At 42.0% G+C, this 17,347-nt stretch overlaps 1 protein-coding gene across 1 annotated transcript in view; it reads left to right on the top strand.

Annotated features, from left to right (window-relative positions):
• The first annotated feature begins 1,017 nt into the window (after positions 1-1,017).
• The window catches only part of SLC30A8 (solute carrier family 30 member 8), a 52,036-nt gene continuing 35,706 nt past the window's right edge, over positions 1,018-17,347 (top strand). The window contains 1 exon segment of the mRNA XM_062189467.1: positions 1,018-1,088. Coding sequence (XP_062045451.1) covers positions 1,018-1,088 — 71 coding nt within the window.

Below are 17,347 nucleotides of genomic sequence, written 5' to 3'. Positions count from 1 at the left end.
AAGTTGATGTGAACAGCAGGGTGGGGTGGGCAGGAAAGGAGGACCGAGTGTGGTTTACTCTTCCTCACTCTGTATCCACCTGCTCCTGCCTGGGAATGCCCCATGCAAGTGCCTGCTGTTCAACCAGGCTCTTGCCATTGGGTCATAAAGTCACTTCTGTTATTTGGAAAGGAAAGTGCTTTATAATGAAGATACCATTTCTTAGCTGTTTACAAGTTGAAGATCTCTGGGGAGCAACTCAGGGCTCTATTCTTGAGTTGTGAGGGCTGCTCTAGAGTTTTTTGGGGAGGCGCCTTTATTCTCAGCAGAGAGCTTCCTGGTCAAGGGGAACACAGTTCACTTTGGTTCTTGGGTGATTGAAGGCTGTTATTTACTTGGAAGCTGAATCTGCCCTTCTCTTGCCCGTCAATGGGTTTCAAAGCTGCCGCACCAGGAACTGGCTCAGATCACAGACTTCAGTAAACTAATGACCCTTGTCCTCCCCTTCGGTAGTGCAATCCCAAAATGGTCCTAGGGGAGAAGCAAATCCTGACAGCTGCTTAGAGGTCATCTTAGAACTAAATCCCGTAAGAAATGCTTTTAGGTTGAGAGAGGAGACCAGCAACAAAAAAGAAAAAAGGGAAAATGAAATTAGTGCACAGAGGGGAAGTGATTTGCAGTTCATCCAGGTGTACTGTGAAGGCAAACCTCTACATCAGCAATGAGCAGCAAACCCTGGAGCTCCTCAACCTCTTAGCACAATACACACACACACACACACACTTCATTTGACCCCACCCGCAAGTCTTCCCAGGAGAGCGGTTTCTGTGGGTGAAAGAATGAGGCCAGGTGATATTCCAAGGAGGCCATCATTTTAGCAGACTTACCAAGAACATTGACGTAGGAGGTTTGTTAATTTAAGTCTAAGCAGGAAGCCTTTTATTTTTTACTTTAGAAAGTGTGTGAATAATTGTGGTGCTGCTTTGCTTCCAAAACTGGGCAGTGATTTAAACAGCAGCCGCTCTCATCCTGGCCACCATGGAGTTTCTTGAAAGAACTTACCTTGTGAATGACAAAGCCACCAAGATGTATGCCTGCACCCTAGACAGGTAATAGATGTTTGTGTCTCCTTCACTATCTGTGTTTTGGTGTTCAATAGTCCCTGGATCCTATTGCTTCTGAATTGTGAACTTTTGCTTTGCCACTCCTGGGGCATTTTGCAACATTTTATAAGTTGCTGACTGACTTGTATAATTCATATACTAAAAAATGCAATACTCTATGTAGTTGATTTGATTCCTTAAACATCCAAAGTGCCTAAAGGAAACATTTATATTAATGTATTTTTCTCCCAGAAAACAAACATACAATCTAATGTGTTTATTTTGCTCTCCTCAATGATTCTCACTTTTATGCTAGATGGTACATTTAAAAAATTCTACTTAGAAAAAAATTCAAAATCTTTCAACAGTGGGGTAAAATTGTTATGCTGATCCTTATTTCTTAATCATAAAATATACTCAAATATACACAAATACAGCTGAATTTAATGTTTTACCTAGTTCAGTCCCACCCAATATGCCAAATATAACAACCTCATTCATCACTCACTTCTTTAATAGTTACAGGTAAATACACCTGTACTAAGTGCTGGACACATAATAGAAAAGGGAACATCCCTGGTCCCAGCTCTATCTTCTTGAAGTTTGGAGTCTGATGTGGAACACAGTTAAATGTAGGCGATTATAAAAACATGCAAGCACTGTACTAGTGGTGTTCATTGGGAATGTCCTAGGGGAACCTAGATTCCTGGACTCTGGGGTCAGAAAAAGCTTTTTTCAGAAGTGGTAGGCTAACCATCTCGAAATAAAAAGGAGTGACAGTGGGATTAGGGAAACCCTACACAGGAAATAGGGTTAGGGAAAGTTTTCCAGGCTGAAATAATTGCCCAGTAAAGACAGACATGTAAGGCGAGTCTAGTGTGCTTAGGTAGTTCAATCTAAGTAGCAAAGAGAAACACATGGGGTATATTTAAAATATGAATGAGAATTGAAAATCTGTTCATGTTAGAATTTAGAAGACATACATTAACACTTGTTTCATGGAATCAAATTAACAGTTTTCTAGAAAATAGTGATGATATGTCTAACAGCATCAAATATTCTAGCAACTGCAAAGGGACTTTTGAAAGGATATTTTGAACTTCACTTAAAAATGTACAAGAGTCTAATGTATGTATTCTCACATTAGATGGATTATTTCTTAAAATATTAGATGTAACTTATTGAGGTTACAAAGACACATGTTACTTCAGGCAAAAATTGAAAAAATTGTTAGTGCTATGGACACTATTAAAGCATCTCTACACTATAAATAAAGTATCCCTCTAATTACAGTTGGCAGTTAGGGTTCTTACACCAACAAGCCCATCATTCAGAGTTACAGGGTCTCATTCACCTCCTTGGTGGCTATGGTTTTCAGGTTAGAGTGTTTATAAAAACTCTGTATTCAGCAAGAAAGTGAGTTGGAAAGATTAACTTTGAGAGATTATTAATCCTGACCTCTCATTTCACCAGGTAGGAAGCTGAATGTCCAATGGAAGAATTGGGATCTGAAGCCATGCACTTTGTTAATGCAATGTGCCCCCCTGCACCTCCCCAGCACCATGTCCACTGAGTGGCCTCTGAATCTTTCCCAATTTTCAAGGTCACATGTGCTTTGATTCACTTTTTCTACCTTCAACCTCCTTTCTTTTGGATTTTATTCTATTTCACAAAGAGTTCTCTCCCTTGATATTCTTTCTCTTTTCCTCTTCCCCTTATTTTCTTCCATCTACTAGTTTTCTGCTTAAATCGTTACCTGTAATTGTAAAAACGTATCTTGTGGGGTGGATATCGTATCGCAGTGGGTTAAGCTGCTATTTGATTGCCTGCATCCCTTAGTGTGCAGGTTCAAATCCTTGCTACTCTGCTTCTGATTGAGGTTTCTGCTAATGCAGAAATGTCCTAAGAGGCAGCAGGTTAGGACTCAAGTTCTTGGGTCCCTGCCACTCAGGCTCCTGGCTTCAGCCAGACGTATCCCTGGCTTTTCTGGGCATCGAAGGATTTGACCAGTAGATGGATGATTTCTCTTGCTCTCCACCACAATCCCCCGCTGTCACTTTGCCTTTGAAGTAGGCAAAAATGAGACATTACAACAAAAGAACTTAATTTGAAGAAAACCTTATGATTTAATTTCATCAGAGTGTTTCATTTAGATGTTGCTGTGCAGCAAACTACCCAAAACCTAGTGTCTTAACCATTATTTTACTGCTCACAATTCTGTGGGTCAAGATTTGGGGAGGACTCTGTGTCGGGTCTGTTGGGTTTGGAAGGCTGCATTAGGCTGGTGTCTGGGTGAGGCTAGGAGAGCCACAATGACTTCATACACAAGACTGGATTCTTTGATGGTCTGAGGTCTTCATTCTCCTTCTCAGGGGACATGGATTTTCTCAGACTAGCTCAGAATTCTTTCAGAAAAAGTTTTAATTTATTTTCATTTTATCTTGAAGGGGTGGGGGAGAGGTCTTTCATCAGCTAGTTCTCTTCCCAAATGCCCACAATGGCTGGGGCTGGGAGATGCTGAACCCAGGAGGTGGGAAAACAATTGCGATTTTCCGTGTGGCTGATAGGAACCCAGGTACTTGACCATCACCTCTCTCCCAGGGTGCACACTTGCAGGAAGCTGCAATTAGCCTAGATGAGACTTAACCCATGCACTCTAATATGGGATGTGGGTGTCACATGCAGTGGCTTAAGTGCCATGCCAAATGCCTGCCCCAGCTCAGAATTCTTTATGTAATCCTTCAGGGTAGCAAGGGAGCAACAGAAGTTGATAGGTCTCAGATGCCTAAGCCCAGAAGTGGCATGGCTGAGTTAAAGCAAGACCCAAGGCTCAGATTCCAAGAGTGTGGCAAAACATTCTCTTGCCTGCTGACATGAGCATATAAGATGACAGCATTTACTGGAGGTCATCGTTCCAAACACTTTACAGAAATGGCATTAAATCCTGTAGCAGCCATAGACACTACCTTTACCCTTCCTCCACCCAATTCCTGTTTCAATGATAGGATTCCCAGTGCTTCAGCTTCCTGGTAGAAAAGATACTTGTGAAAAATTGACTTAACCATTTCAATGGTTTTCTTGGCACTGGGGGGGGGGGGAGTTGCATTTCTTTTTCTGTCATTTATTAAATAAGTGCAGGGGAAGCAAGGGTAGGAAAAAATGGTAGGGATGAACTGCTGGAATCTCAACACTTATTTGGAGAAAAAGTTTTAAATTCAGGTCTTTGGAAGTTGCCTTAAGGGCATGCAGAAAATTAAGAGACTTATTCAAGAAAAATCTACTGAATCTCAGCAAGAAGAGAGTCTGGCATTTGAGCCAGGACCTGCTCTATAGAATTCTCCTCTTCCCCAAGTTCAGTGTGCTGGAAGCTCTGAGTGGGTATAGCCAAAAGACAGGGCTTCCTCTGCTCCCAGTTTCTAGTTAAGGGCTATCATGCACCCTAGAGTGCAAGGCTGAAGGAATCTCTTATTGCCCCAGATCCATGTTGCAGAAGCTCTATTCAATGTAGAGGCAGCCAAGGTGACACACTATTCAGCCTCTACTCATAGGGCAAGATATGTGGCCCAGGAGCAGCAAGGTCCTGAATCTCTCTCCCTGGCTCACTCATAGATTAGCTGTTCCATTCTAGCAGACACAAAACACTAGGGACTATCATCCCCATTTTGTACTCCACTTATAAAGCAAGAGTGTCATCCCAGGAGAGGTCAGAGGTCATCAACCCTCTCAGCTTGTTTCAGTGGTAAAAAGTATTACTCATGGGAGAAGGATGTAAGAATAGAAAATTATATGTTTTTCCCTTATTGAACAGATGATACACAAGCTAAAGCAGTGTTCAGTTTAGATCTTGAGGTAGTTCATACTTCAGGTCACTGCTGAAGACAATATTGACATTTTCTGCTGAGCAACAAGCTAGTGTTTAGCCGGCTAGAAATTTAACAGAATCAGGGAAGAAAATGGGCAAGAACCCTCTTGGAGTTAGCACTAGCCACAAATGTTGGCCTGTGGTACTACCCCTATAAAGAGGCCTTTTATGGGTTGAATATGTGCCCCCAAAATTCACATGTTGATATCCAAATGTCCATCATGGCTATCCTTAAAGGGAGGGCCTCTAAAGTGATTATGGTTAAATGAAGTTGTTGGGATCAGTATTAGCATTTTTTATGGGTACAGTATGATTTGTCTCCCTAGATAAGCAGCTGTTTGAACTCTGATGTCTTAATGTTGGTAGATCACCAGTAAAGATTTGATCTAAGGATTGCCTCTGAGAGATGGGGCCAGTGGGAAGTCTCTGGGTCACTGGAGGCATGCCCTTGGAGGGCGGTTTATAAGAGGATTATTAGTTCAGTTCCAGTTCAGTGTAGGTTCTTTCTTGGCATATGAAGTGAACATGCTTGTGTATCTTCCATAACTAGGTTCCAGCAGGTACTGGAAAATGAGGTTATTGAATCGGGCAACCCCAACTATAAACTGAAATAGTTTCTAAAGGAGATCAAATTAGTATTTTAAATAGAAAGTGGGCTAGTAGTGTTCTAGGAAGAGGCAGCAGAGAGCTAATTCTCCCTATCTTTACCCTCTCTGTGCATACACTGAGCATGGAAAAAAAGACCACATAAGGATGTAATGAGAAGGATGATATCGATCAGCCAGGAAGAAAACCCTCACCAGCAACCTGTCTTCCAAAACTGTGATAAAGCAAGTTTTTGTTTAACTCATCCAGTTCATAGTATTTTGTTATTGTAGTTCAAGCAGAATTTCACATGGCCCATGTTTATCAGAATGTGGAGCAATGTATGCTTCAGGGCATTGTTGAAAACAGTAGGGCAATCATGAAAAAAAGTCAAGGAGACAAAAACTGAGTGTGAGACCAATGTAGGCAGAAAAGCACAGAAACTTAACAGTGAGGCCATGGAAAGAGACAGTTACAGTGAGCACAACTGAAGTGATTACCATCCCTAGAGTGTGTGGGAGAGGCAAGGATGCTTTTGCACATGCCCATTGATGCTCCCTCTGAGGACTGACAAGAGAGGCTGGACAAGCAGGAAAAGTCAGAGGAAATACATTCTACTGAATTAGATAAGTCACTAAACAGACGAAGAAAGCCAATAATTCAACAAAAAGCCAATGGGAGCATCAGTATCCAGAAGTGCTACGATGTATTCTCTACAACTTCTCATTTTCTACAAAATTTAATGAGATGCAAAGATGTCGGCTAGGATAACCTATGTATGATAAAGAGAACAGGCAAAAGCTGGCAAAAGACTCCGTGAACTTGAAGATAGAGGTCATGCAACAAAGAATAAAGAGAAAAATGGAGAGCCCAAGAGCAATGTGGTACATGATTAAATGTGATAACATATGCATAATCAGTACCTGAAAAAAAGAAAAAGCACAAAAATGGTCAAAGAAATAATGGCTGGGAACTTCCAAAGCTGGGTGAATATTAAACATCTATAATGCTCAATGCTCAATGAACTTTAAAAAGAATCAAGAAAACAAATCTACACCCTGGTACAGAACATTAAAGGCAAAACAAGGAAATCTCAAAAGCAGTAGGAGTCAAAATGATACATCCTGTACGAGAATTTCAGTAAGCTCATCTCTTACAAAGAGGATGAGAGGCAGAGAAATTATATATTCAGAGTGCTGAAAGTTATGCATCCAGTCAACCAATAATCTTATATCCAGTGCAGTTATCTATCTAAAACAAAGATGAAATAATGACCAGCCGAGTTTGTTAAAATAGTCAAGGATGAGATAAACTTATTAGATGACAGATTACATCAAAACATTTCAGTCAATATACACATACAAACACAAATAGCACCAGAACTCACTCCCTTTCATTATCTGGGCACTCAAACTAAGAATAGGAGGCTAGTTACTAACAGTATAGAAAAATATTTTGAGTAAAATTAACATCTTGGGATTTGATTGTTTATAGCCCTTGTCTATTCCTGCTGAACAGTGTGTCAGACCCTCGCCAGCAAGGGTCCAACACAGCCACGACACGGTTCATTGGTTCAAGGAACTTTTACTTGTGGGGGTAAAAGGAAAGTGGGGAAGAGGAGAGAAGAGGGGCAGCGGCGGCCGCCGGCAGTGGCAGCAGTGCCCCCACCCAGATCCCAATGTCCCTTTATGCTGATATCGTCCAATCAGATGAAAGGGCGCCTCAGGTCGGAAGTTCATCTGTTTCACCTGGTTCTTCCTAGTTTATGAAGAGTCCATTGTTTCATCTGTTTCACCTGGTTGTTTCCGTAGGCCTTGTGGTCGACTGATTACTGCAAACAATGTAGAGGAGGTTCCCACAGGTGGCCAGCCTGCAGTTCCCACAGCTCCCACTTTTTTGTTATTTATGGCACAGAGTTGTGCCCCTCTTAGGTTCCCAGCGACGTGCCACCTGCTTCTTAGGTTGCTAGGGGGACTCGCCAGTGATTACCCGTTTTTGGCTACCGCTTCATCATGCCAAGCCGTATCCGTTGCTGAGGGTCAGAGCGATACATAGCAAGCATAGCCTGTCGGACCACTACAGATATTTATAATTTTTGTATGAAAGGTGTAAGGAAATTTGAAATTCAAGTCCTCAGGACAAGAATGATTAAGCAAGACCTCAAGTAACAATGTTAATGCCATTTACAAAGGAAGAAACTGATACAAAAACATTCTTATTTACATTACAAAGCTTAGGTGTTAGCCTTGAACATAACTTTCAAAATACCTTCAAATATATCCAACTTAGGTCACTTTGCTGATTTGCTGCAGTACAGATCACATGCGATGTATTTCTTAAGACAAAACAATTCTTCAAACAATACTGCAAGTACATCACTAGACACCATGAACTCAGTTTTGCCACACTTTTTCCTATTCAAAAAACTTATAGTATATAGAGCTATAGCCAATGCATCGCAATTAGCTACCACATATTCTCCTGTTCCCCCTTTGTTTATTAAGGTCTTTAAGTACAGGCGAGTGTTCAATTATTGCCTGCCCTTGGGGATTGTAGGGCACACCTGTAGTGTGCTTTATGCCCAATTCTTTTAAGAATATTTGTTTTGATAATTTTGGGCACCCCCAAGCGGCAGAGGACTGTAGACCGTGTTGAATAACCTGTTGAGTTCCTTCTTTGTTTAGAGCTATGGCTGACACAATTCCAGAGAATGTGTCCACCGACACATGCAAACAGCTCTGGCGTCTTGCATCTGTGTGATTTTAAGGCATTCAACCTTCTGTAAGATTGCAGCTGCCTCTGGGGTCAGTGTATGAGGTGAGGCGAGCTGTGAATCGCCTTCCAAAATGTTAAGGAATGGGCGCATTTCATCAGTGGTTAGCTTACAATAAGGCCGTATCCAGTTTAAGTTACCACATAGTTTTTGGAAGTCATTTAACGTCCTAAGTCCTGCGGTGGATATAACAAAATCTAAAGGGGCCACAGTAGTTGGTGTTAACCTTAGTCCTAGGTACTGGACCACGGTGCCCTTTTGAATCTTTTCTGGTGCAATCTGTAACCCCACCGTCTGCAAGCATGAGGTTAGCATGGTAAACGCTCTTTCTAGGGTGTCTTCTCACAGCTGCCAACAACAGGTCTGCAAATGAAGTTGCTCTAAGACATCCCTCTCCCACAAAGTTACAGGGATAGCACACACCTAAGGTTGTACTTTGCCTGTGGTGCCTTCTTGATCTTTCCAATCTAGCACTTGCGCGCTTTGGGATTGGGCAACAGCGGTGCCTAATCCTATCAAGGTGTTATCCCCTTCCTGGAGGGGCCATGAAGGAGGCCAGTCTTGTTTGGAGATAATACTAACATCTGTGCCCGTATCTAACAGCCCCTTGACTGCCTTTTCTTTGATAAGAGTCCATAGTGGGCGCTCACCAGGAGTCATGAGGGCTGCAAAATGCTTTCCTCGATTACCTCTAGTATCCTTTATAGGGCTTATTATTAGCAGCTGAGCAATGGGCTGCAATGGCAACAGCTGCACCATCCCCTTAGTAGATTGGAACATTACTTCGAGCTGTGAGCTAGGCAACTGAATGAGCCCCGTTATAACCACTAACCCCTTTAATGAGTTTGTAGCCCTTCCTATAGTAAGGCCTAAACTGTGGATATCATCCATGGGCTCCCGAGGTTCCACATCTATTGCCTGGATTCCCATTTGAGGTGTTAGTACTAGATAGTTGGTGGCTTGCAGCTCTGTGCAGTAAATGCTTGCCGGTTCTTTTGAGATGGTCCTACTCCTTCCATGGTTTTGTCCTTTTCCCACATTGAGTTTTCGGGCCCCTGGGTGTGAGGGCCCGTCACTCGTTTATTCTGGCCACTTAATCTGGTAGGCGATAGGAGCGGATTGCCTGCCTTATCTTGCTTGGAATAGCACTCATTTGCCCAATGGTTGCCTTTACCACATCGAGGACACAGTCCTGGTTGGCGTCCCGATTGTCTGTTCTAGTACATTCCCTTTTCATGTGACCTTCTCCACACTTAAAACATTTTTGTCCTAGCCCGTTCCTTGGAATGACCTTCCATGCCCTCTGGGCTAGTTCTCACTTGCATCAAAACCTCATTAGGGCAACTAGCCTGAGCCTGTTCGTCATTATGCTCATTCCAGGCTGGCTGACCGTTCCTAGCGTTAGCATGGGCCTGAGCACTCACGAGCTCTCTGTAAGCCGCGGACTAGAGGAGGAAGTCTCCCCCACCAAGCACTGCCTTAGCTAGGTTCCTCCAGTCCTCTGGGACTAGTCCATTGGTGCCTATGTTATCTAGGACCGCTTTAGTAAAGTTAACATGTGGTCCATATAATTGTCAACAATTTATGGTCCAGGGGGGTCCATCCCCAGTTGCCCTGCGCGTCCACTATCACAGGGAAAGCCTGATTTATGTGGTGATATTCTTCCCACTTAGGGGGAGTGCCTCGTCCTCCTGCCCGTTTTTCTCAAGGTTCTAGGGAGAAGCCCCCGCCTTTTGTCTCTTGTGGAGGAGTCCTCCTGGAGGGGGGAGTCTTGGTTTGACTAGGGGGGTGCAGAAGGAAGGGGTCTCTCATCTTCCTTCTCTGTCCCGACCCAAGTTGGTCCTCTGTCTCCGTCCTCTTTGTCTAGGCTCCCAGATTGACATTCTCTCTGCGTTTCCTCTAGTAAATCAGCCCCTTCATCTAAGAGGGCTGCTATTTCCTCCAAGTCATTACGGAGAGCTTGGTCGATCAGTTGCCATAACCTAAGGACTTCAGGCGATTTCTCTGCTGCCCTCAATTGTCTTCCGACCCTACACCATTGTTCCTGTTCTAACTCACGGCTTTACAGCGGCTGCTTTCACGGGCGTCCCTGCTTTTTAAAGGACAACTCGGTTGTCAAGAATTCTTTTCCGCGTACCAACCCTAGACTTTACCGCCTAGACTCCCATGTTTTCCACACGTTCTGATTTTTTCTTTCCTGCTTCCAGTGACCGGTCTGACTATCCAAGTCACGGCACCATTTGTGGGACCCTCGCCAGCAAGGTCCAGCGCAGTCACGACACGGTCACTGTTCATTGGTTCAAGGAACTTTTACTTGTGGGGGTAAAAGGAAAGTGGGGAGAGAAGAGAGGGGCAGCGGCGGCCGCCGGCAGTGGCAGCCGTGCCCCCGCCCAGATCCCAATGTCCCTTTATGCTGATATCGTCCAATCAGATGGAAGGGCGCCTCAGGTCGGAAGTTCATCTGTTTCACCTGGTTCTTCCTAGTTTATGCAGAGTCCATTGTTTCATCTGTTTCACCTGGTTGTTTCCGTAGGCCTTGTGGTCGACGGATTGCTGCAAACAATGTAGAGGAGGTTCCCACAGGTGGCCAGCCTGCGGTTCCCCACACAGTGGACTTTCAATTTTTCAAAAAAAATTTTAAAAGTTTTAAAAAAGATTTACTTATTTGAAAAATCAGTCACTGAGAGAAGAGACACAAAGATATTCTATCTGCTGGTTTACTCCCCAGATACCTCAATGATCGGGGCTGTGCCAGGCTGAAGCCATGGTCCACTTCCAGGTCTCTCACATGGATGCAGGGGCCCAGGCACTTGGACCATCTTCCACTGCTTTCCCAGGCCATTAACAGGGAGCTGGATCAGAAAGAAGCTGAGACACGAACCGGCACCCATATGGGATGCTAGCATTGCAGGAGGCGGCTTAACCTGCTATGCCACAATGCTGGCCCTCACTTTCTACTTTTTACTTGTTGAACTATTTGGTGGAGCATTAAACCTTTCATAAGGTAAATTAAAAAATTAAAAAATTAATAAAAGGGAGGGAGAGAGGAAGAGAGTATCTTATTCTTAGAGTTCTATGAACCCATGAAATGTTCCTTTTATATGAATAAAAATTGTAAGTAGGAAATAAGAGGCTACTTCAACCTGATGAGAAGTGTCTCTGGGAAATCTGAAGCTAACATCATAAACGACCGTGAAAACCTGAAAGCCTTCCCTTAAGATCAGGTTTAAGATAAGGATGTCCGCTCCTACTACTTCTACTTAATATATCACTGTGTTCTAGCCCTAGCCGTTGAGAAAGTCCACAAATTGAAAACAAATTAGAACACTTATTATTTGCAAATATCATTTTGTATGCAGAAAATCCTAAGGAATGCACTAAATTTTAGGACTAATGAATAGGTTCAGTCAGGGTACAGTATATGAATATACAGATAATTGCATTTTCGATAGTTGAAATGGAAAAATCTGAAAATGATATTAAGAAAACTCAATAGCATGACAAAGAGTAAGATATTTGGGAATAAATTTGATATGTAAAATATAAAACATACTAAAATCACAAAACATTGAAGGGATTGAAGAAATTAATGAAATAATTATCAAAGATCTAAAAGGTAAAAAGATATCCCATTTTGTATATTGGAAGATCTAGTATTAAGATGGCAATATTCCTAAAATTGATATAAATTTGATATAATAACTATTACAAGTCCAGCTTTCCTTTTAAAGAAGTTGACAAGCTGACTGTATAATTCATACGGAAATGAAAGCGATCTAAGCAAACCACTCTTGTAAAATATGTTTGAAGACTGACACTTCTGATCTCAAAGGTTAATACAAAGCTAAAGTGGTCATGGCAATGTGATACTGGCATCAATATAGACAACAGGACAGAGTTGAGAGTCCAAAAATAAGCTCTATGTATTATCAATTGTTTTTCAACAAGCTTCCAAAACAATTCAAAAGTAAAAAAGTCTTTTCAATAATGTTGCTGGGGTAACTGATATCCTTATGCAGAAGAGTTAATCTGTAGATCTTTCTGACACAATAAAAAATATACTGAAGGGACCAGTGTTGCAGCATATAGGTTAAGCTGCTGCCGGGGACTCTGGTATCCTATATGGGTGCTGGTTGGTGTCCTGGCTGCTCCACTTCCTAGCTGCCTACTAATGGCTTGGGAAAAGCAACAGAAAATGGCCTAAGTTCTTGGGCCCATGCTACCCACATGAGAAACCCAGAAGAAGCTCCTGGCTTCGGCCTGGCTCAGCCCTCTGCCATTGTGGCTGTTTGAGTAGTGACCCAGTTGTTGGAAGATCTCTGCTTCTTCCTTTCTTTGTAGCTCTGCCTTTCAAATAAAGTTTTAAGAACTGTAAGGAAAATGGATCATATTCCTTAGAGCTCTTAGCATGAAGTTCTTAAAAGAAAACCTGCCACATAACCAGAAAATACCCTTCAAATATGTCTTTATTTTCATTGTCACTCTGTTCCAAGTTATAAGTATCTGTCTCCTTAAGGGTCTCTTTTTCCTTTCTACAATTCAGCCTTGTAAACAGCATCCAAAGTAATTGTAATCATTTTAGAAATATGAACCACATAGTGTTACTTCCCTGGTGAAAATCTTCCAAGTTTCCCCCTTTAGAGCTGGCATTAAACTCTTTGCAGAGATCTGCAAGATTCTTCCTGATCTACTCCTGCTTACATTTTGACCTAATCCCATTCATTCTTTATGCCACAGGGGCCACCCATGGGGCTTCTTTTCTATTCAAGACAGAAGTTTCAACAGGGAATCTCTTGACTTTGGACTTTTGCACCAGCAATGCCCTTTGTGATATACTTCATTAAAATGGATCTTCCCCTGGCAATCCTTAACTTGTTCCTGAGATACTATCTCTATAGGGGTGCCTTCTCTTATTACTATATTTAAAGTAGCCTCAACTTCTGAGACTGTCCTTCATAGCATCTGCTATTATTGACTCATTTATTGTTTATCTCCCTCTAGTAGGATATAAACTGCTAAAGATAGGAACTTTGTCTCATAGAACATGGTTATCATTAGCACCTCTGCTAATACAGGCACACTGTAGACAGGCAATAAATATTTGTTGAATGAAAAACGCATGAAGTGTTGGAAATGCATGGTGGAATTTAAGTTTTCATCTTTTTTAACAGGAATAGTGCCTTGAGATTCCTGGTAGGTGTGATGAGAATGTGCAAAAACAATGCAATTTTGTGTATTCAACATGGTAAAAAAATTTACCAGTTTCATTTCTGAAAGATAGAAACAAAGGGATTTAAGTTATACCACCAGGGGCCAGTGCCGTGGCATAGGTTAATCCTGACTGTGGCACTGGCATCCCATATGGGTGCCAGTTCTAGTCAGTTGCTCCTCTTCCAGTCCAGCTCTCTGCTACAGCCTGGGAGAGCAATAGAAGATGGCCCAAGTCCATGGGCTCCTGCATCCACGTGGGAGACCAGGAAGAAGCGTCTGGCTCCTGGCTTCAGATTAGCGCAGTTCTGGCAGTTGCAGCCATTTGGAGAGTGAACCAACAGAAGGAAGATCTTTCGCTCTTTCTGTCTGTAACTACCTCTCAAAATCTTTGAAAAAGTTATACCAAACAAGAACAAAATAGTTTCTCTAAGATTATAAAATACACATGAAGCTCTATTTTTAAAATTCCTATTCTGAGATGGATCCAAAGTTCTGAATGTATCAAAATTATTTGCCTATTTTTCCCCCTCTATTTATTCTTTCTCTTCTTTGATGCTACAACCAATTTCATTGGCCTGTTATTCCTATTTTTCGAAGCTTTGGCTATAATTGAATGCACGTGAATCTACTGATATTTATTATCAAATTCACATTTCATTTTTAGATGCATAGCATTTTCATAGCCTTCTTAATAATGCTTCTTAGAATTCATATCATTTTTTCAGATAAAGAGCCTGTTCTACATCTAGAGATACTTAGATCACTTTACTCTAGTGAATTGATGAGAAATGTATTTTAACTTGGTTACAGAATCTTGAAAGTCCAGGCAAAAATTGTGCTTTTGCTTTTCCCACAAAACAAACCCACATGTGAACGCATTGTATTCAATTTCAGTGGACCCTCTGAAGGCCATTTTTGAACTTCAGGCTTAGTACTTCAAGGAGCCCCTCAGATTAAAGCTTATGTTAATCTTAGAGGCTAGGAATGAAGCGACATTAATAAATATGCCCAGATTTTCCACACGTGTCTTCTGTCATTGCCCAGTGGATCTTCCCATAGCAGCATTCCTGTTTTGGTTTCTAAGCTGTTCTAGGATAGGTGCTCTCCTGCCAATTTATCACTTGGGTTTCTCTAGCTACAAGATTCACTAGAAGAAGCAAAGCTTTATATGACAACACTAAGCTAGAAAGTGCTAGAAAAACCAGGGTCCTGTCTTGCTCATGCCGACTTTTCAATGCAAGGAAAGAGGAAAACTTGACCATGCTTTCCTATTAGTCTTCAGGTTCCTCTGTGTTGATGTCCTTTGGTGACCCCCACTGCTACATTCTATAGTTTAGTATCAGGGAATTTGTTATATAGCAAAACTGTACTTATTAATAACCATAAACTCTTGATGTATCACTTGTTAAATTGTTTAACAAAGAAGATTTGGAGCTTGTCAAAATGCTGCGTGCTATTAAGATCCTTGGTCTAAGTATTACAGAGCCAATTTGGCAAATATAAAATCCTTACAATTGCAGGTTCCTTTTGAACAACTAACCTTTTATATTTATATTTGAAATAGATAAAGATTAACAATAAGTATTAGTGTATTAACAAAGATTAGTCAAAGGGATATGAATCCTAGTGTGCTTATGTGAAATCAACTGGAAAAGAATGAATTATCTGATAACAGATCAAGTGATCATGCTATGACATATCAAATATACCCTCCATATATGAAAAAAATGTAAGAGCAAGTGCTTCATGCTCAATCGGACTTACCCCAAATGGTAGAGTTGGAAACATGCCAGGGGATTCCAATACAATCTCATCAAGGTGACATGTACCAATGCCATCTCACTAGTCAAAGTGATCAGTTTCTATTCATAATTGATCATAATGATGGATTAAGAGTCAAAGGGATCACACAAACAAGACTAGTGTCTGCTAATACTGATAGAATTAAAAAGGAGAGAACAATCCAACATGGGAAGCAGGATACACAGCAGACTCCTAGAATGGCAGATGTCCTAAACTGCACTCTGGCCTCAGAATCAGCCCTTCAGGCATTTGGATCTGGCTGAAGAACCTATGAGAGTATTTTAGGCATGGAAAGCCAAGACACTATGGCCAAAAAAAAAAAAAAAAAAAAAAAAAAAAAAAAAAAACACAAACCACCACCAACCAACCACCTAAATGAAAGATCTGTGAGTGAGATCCCAGTGGAAAGAATGGGCCAAAGAAGCAGGTGCCTTTCTCTGAAGGGAGGAGAGAACTTCTACTTTGATTATGGCCTTGTCTAAATAAGATTGGAATTGGTGAACTCAAGGGGCTTCCATAGCCTTGGCAGCTCATGACAAGAGCCTCGGGTGATTACTGACATCATAAACAAGAGTGTCAATTGTTAAGTCTACAACAGGAGTCATTGTGCACTTACTCCCCATGTAAGAACTCACCTAGTACAACACATTAAGGACAGAGATAATATATTATTCAAACAGTACTTTATACTTTGTGTTTCTGTATGGGTGCAAACTGTTGAAGTCTTTACTTAGTATATACTATATTGATCTTCTGCATATAAAAATGGAAAATGAATCTTGTGGAATGGGGTGGGAGAGGGAGTAGGAGATGGGATTGTTGCGGATGGGAGGGTGGTTATGGGGGGAAAAAAAGCCGCTATAATCCAAAAGTGGTACTTTTATTTAATATAAGTTTCCAAAGTTAAAAAAACGAGCAAGTGCTTGACATGGTAGTTAAGACACAGGGTTAGGCATACTGGGTAAAGCCCTGTCTGCAGTGATGGCATCCAATATGGGCACCAGTTCGAGTTCTGACTGCTCCACTTCCAATCCAGATCTCCAATATGGCCTAGGAAAGCAGTGGAAAATGGGCCAAGTTCTTGGGCCCCTGCATTCATGTGAGATCCAGAAGAAGCTCTTGGCTCCTGGCCCCAGATTGACACAGCTCCAGCCGTTTTGGCCATTTGGGGAGTAAACCAGCAGATAGCGTTATAGAGAGGCAGAGGCAGAGAGGACTTCCACCTTTCAAATAAGTAAATCATTTTTGACAGGCAGAGTTAGAGACAAAGGTCTTCCTTCTGTTGGTTCAGCCCCCAAATGGCCGCTATGGCCAGTGCACTGCTCCAATCCAAAGCCAGGAGCCAGGTGCTTCCTCCTGGTCTCCCATGCAGGTGCAGGGCCCAAGCACTTGAGCCATCCTCCACTGCCTTCCCAGGCCAAGCAGAGAGCTGGACTGGAAGAGGAGCGACTGGGACATAACTGGTGCCCCAACAGGGACTAGAACCTGGGGTGCCGGCGCCGCAGGTGGAGGATTAGCCTAGTGAGCCATGGCGTCGGCCAAATAAATCTTAAAGATAGATGCAGGGTTAGATGCTCATGTTTCATATTTGAGCTCCTGGGTTGAATCTTTGGCTCCATCTTGATTCCAGCTTCCTGCTAATGCAGACCCTGGGAGATAGAGCAGTGATGGCTCTGCATGGGTTTTTATCACCCATGTTGAGATTGGAATTGAGTTCCCACCTCCCAGCCATTGTGGGTATTTAGAGGCTGCCCCCAGAAGATGGTACCGTCTACCTGACTTTCTTCCTCTCTGGCTGTTTGCCTCTCAAATACTTTTAAACAATATATGAGACTTAATAGTTTAATAAAATATTAGCTATAGGTAGCTGATAATCTGATTCTGGGCTGTATCTTTGGAGTATCTGATTTGACAGTGTCACTTTAATCACAGCCATTATAGCACAGAATTGCAGCCATGTAACTTGGGTAGGATTTAGTTTATTCTGAGCTCTAGGAATCAACATAATTGAGTTTAGCCAATATCCTGAGT

The sequence above is a fragment of the Lepus europaeus genome, chromosome 4 (genome assembly GCF_033115175.1).
Source record: "Lepus europaeus isolate LE1 chromosome 4, mLepTim1.pri, whole genome shotgun sequence".
Taxonomy (NCBI): Eukaryota; Metazoa; Chordata; class Mammalia; order Lagomorpha; family Leporidae; genus Lepus; species Lepus europaeus.
Note: the sequence above shows the minus strand (reverse complement) of the source record. Positions and strands in the feature narration are given on the sequence as shown.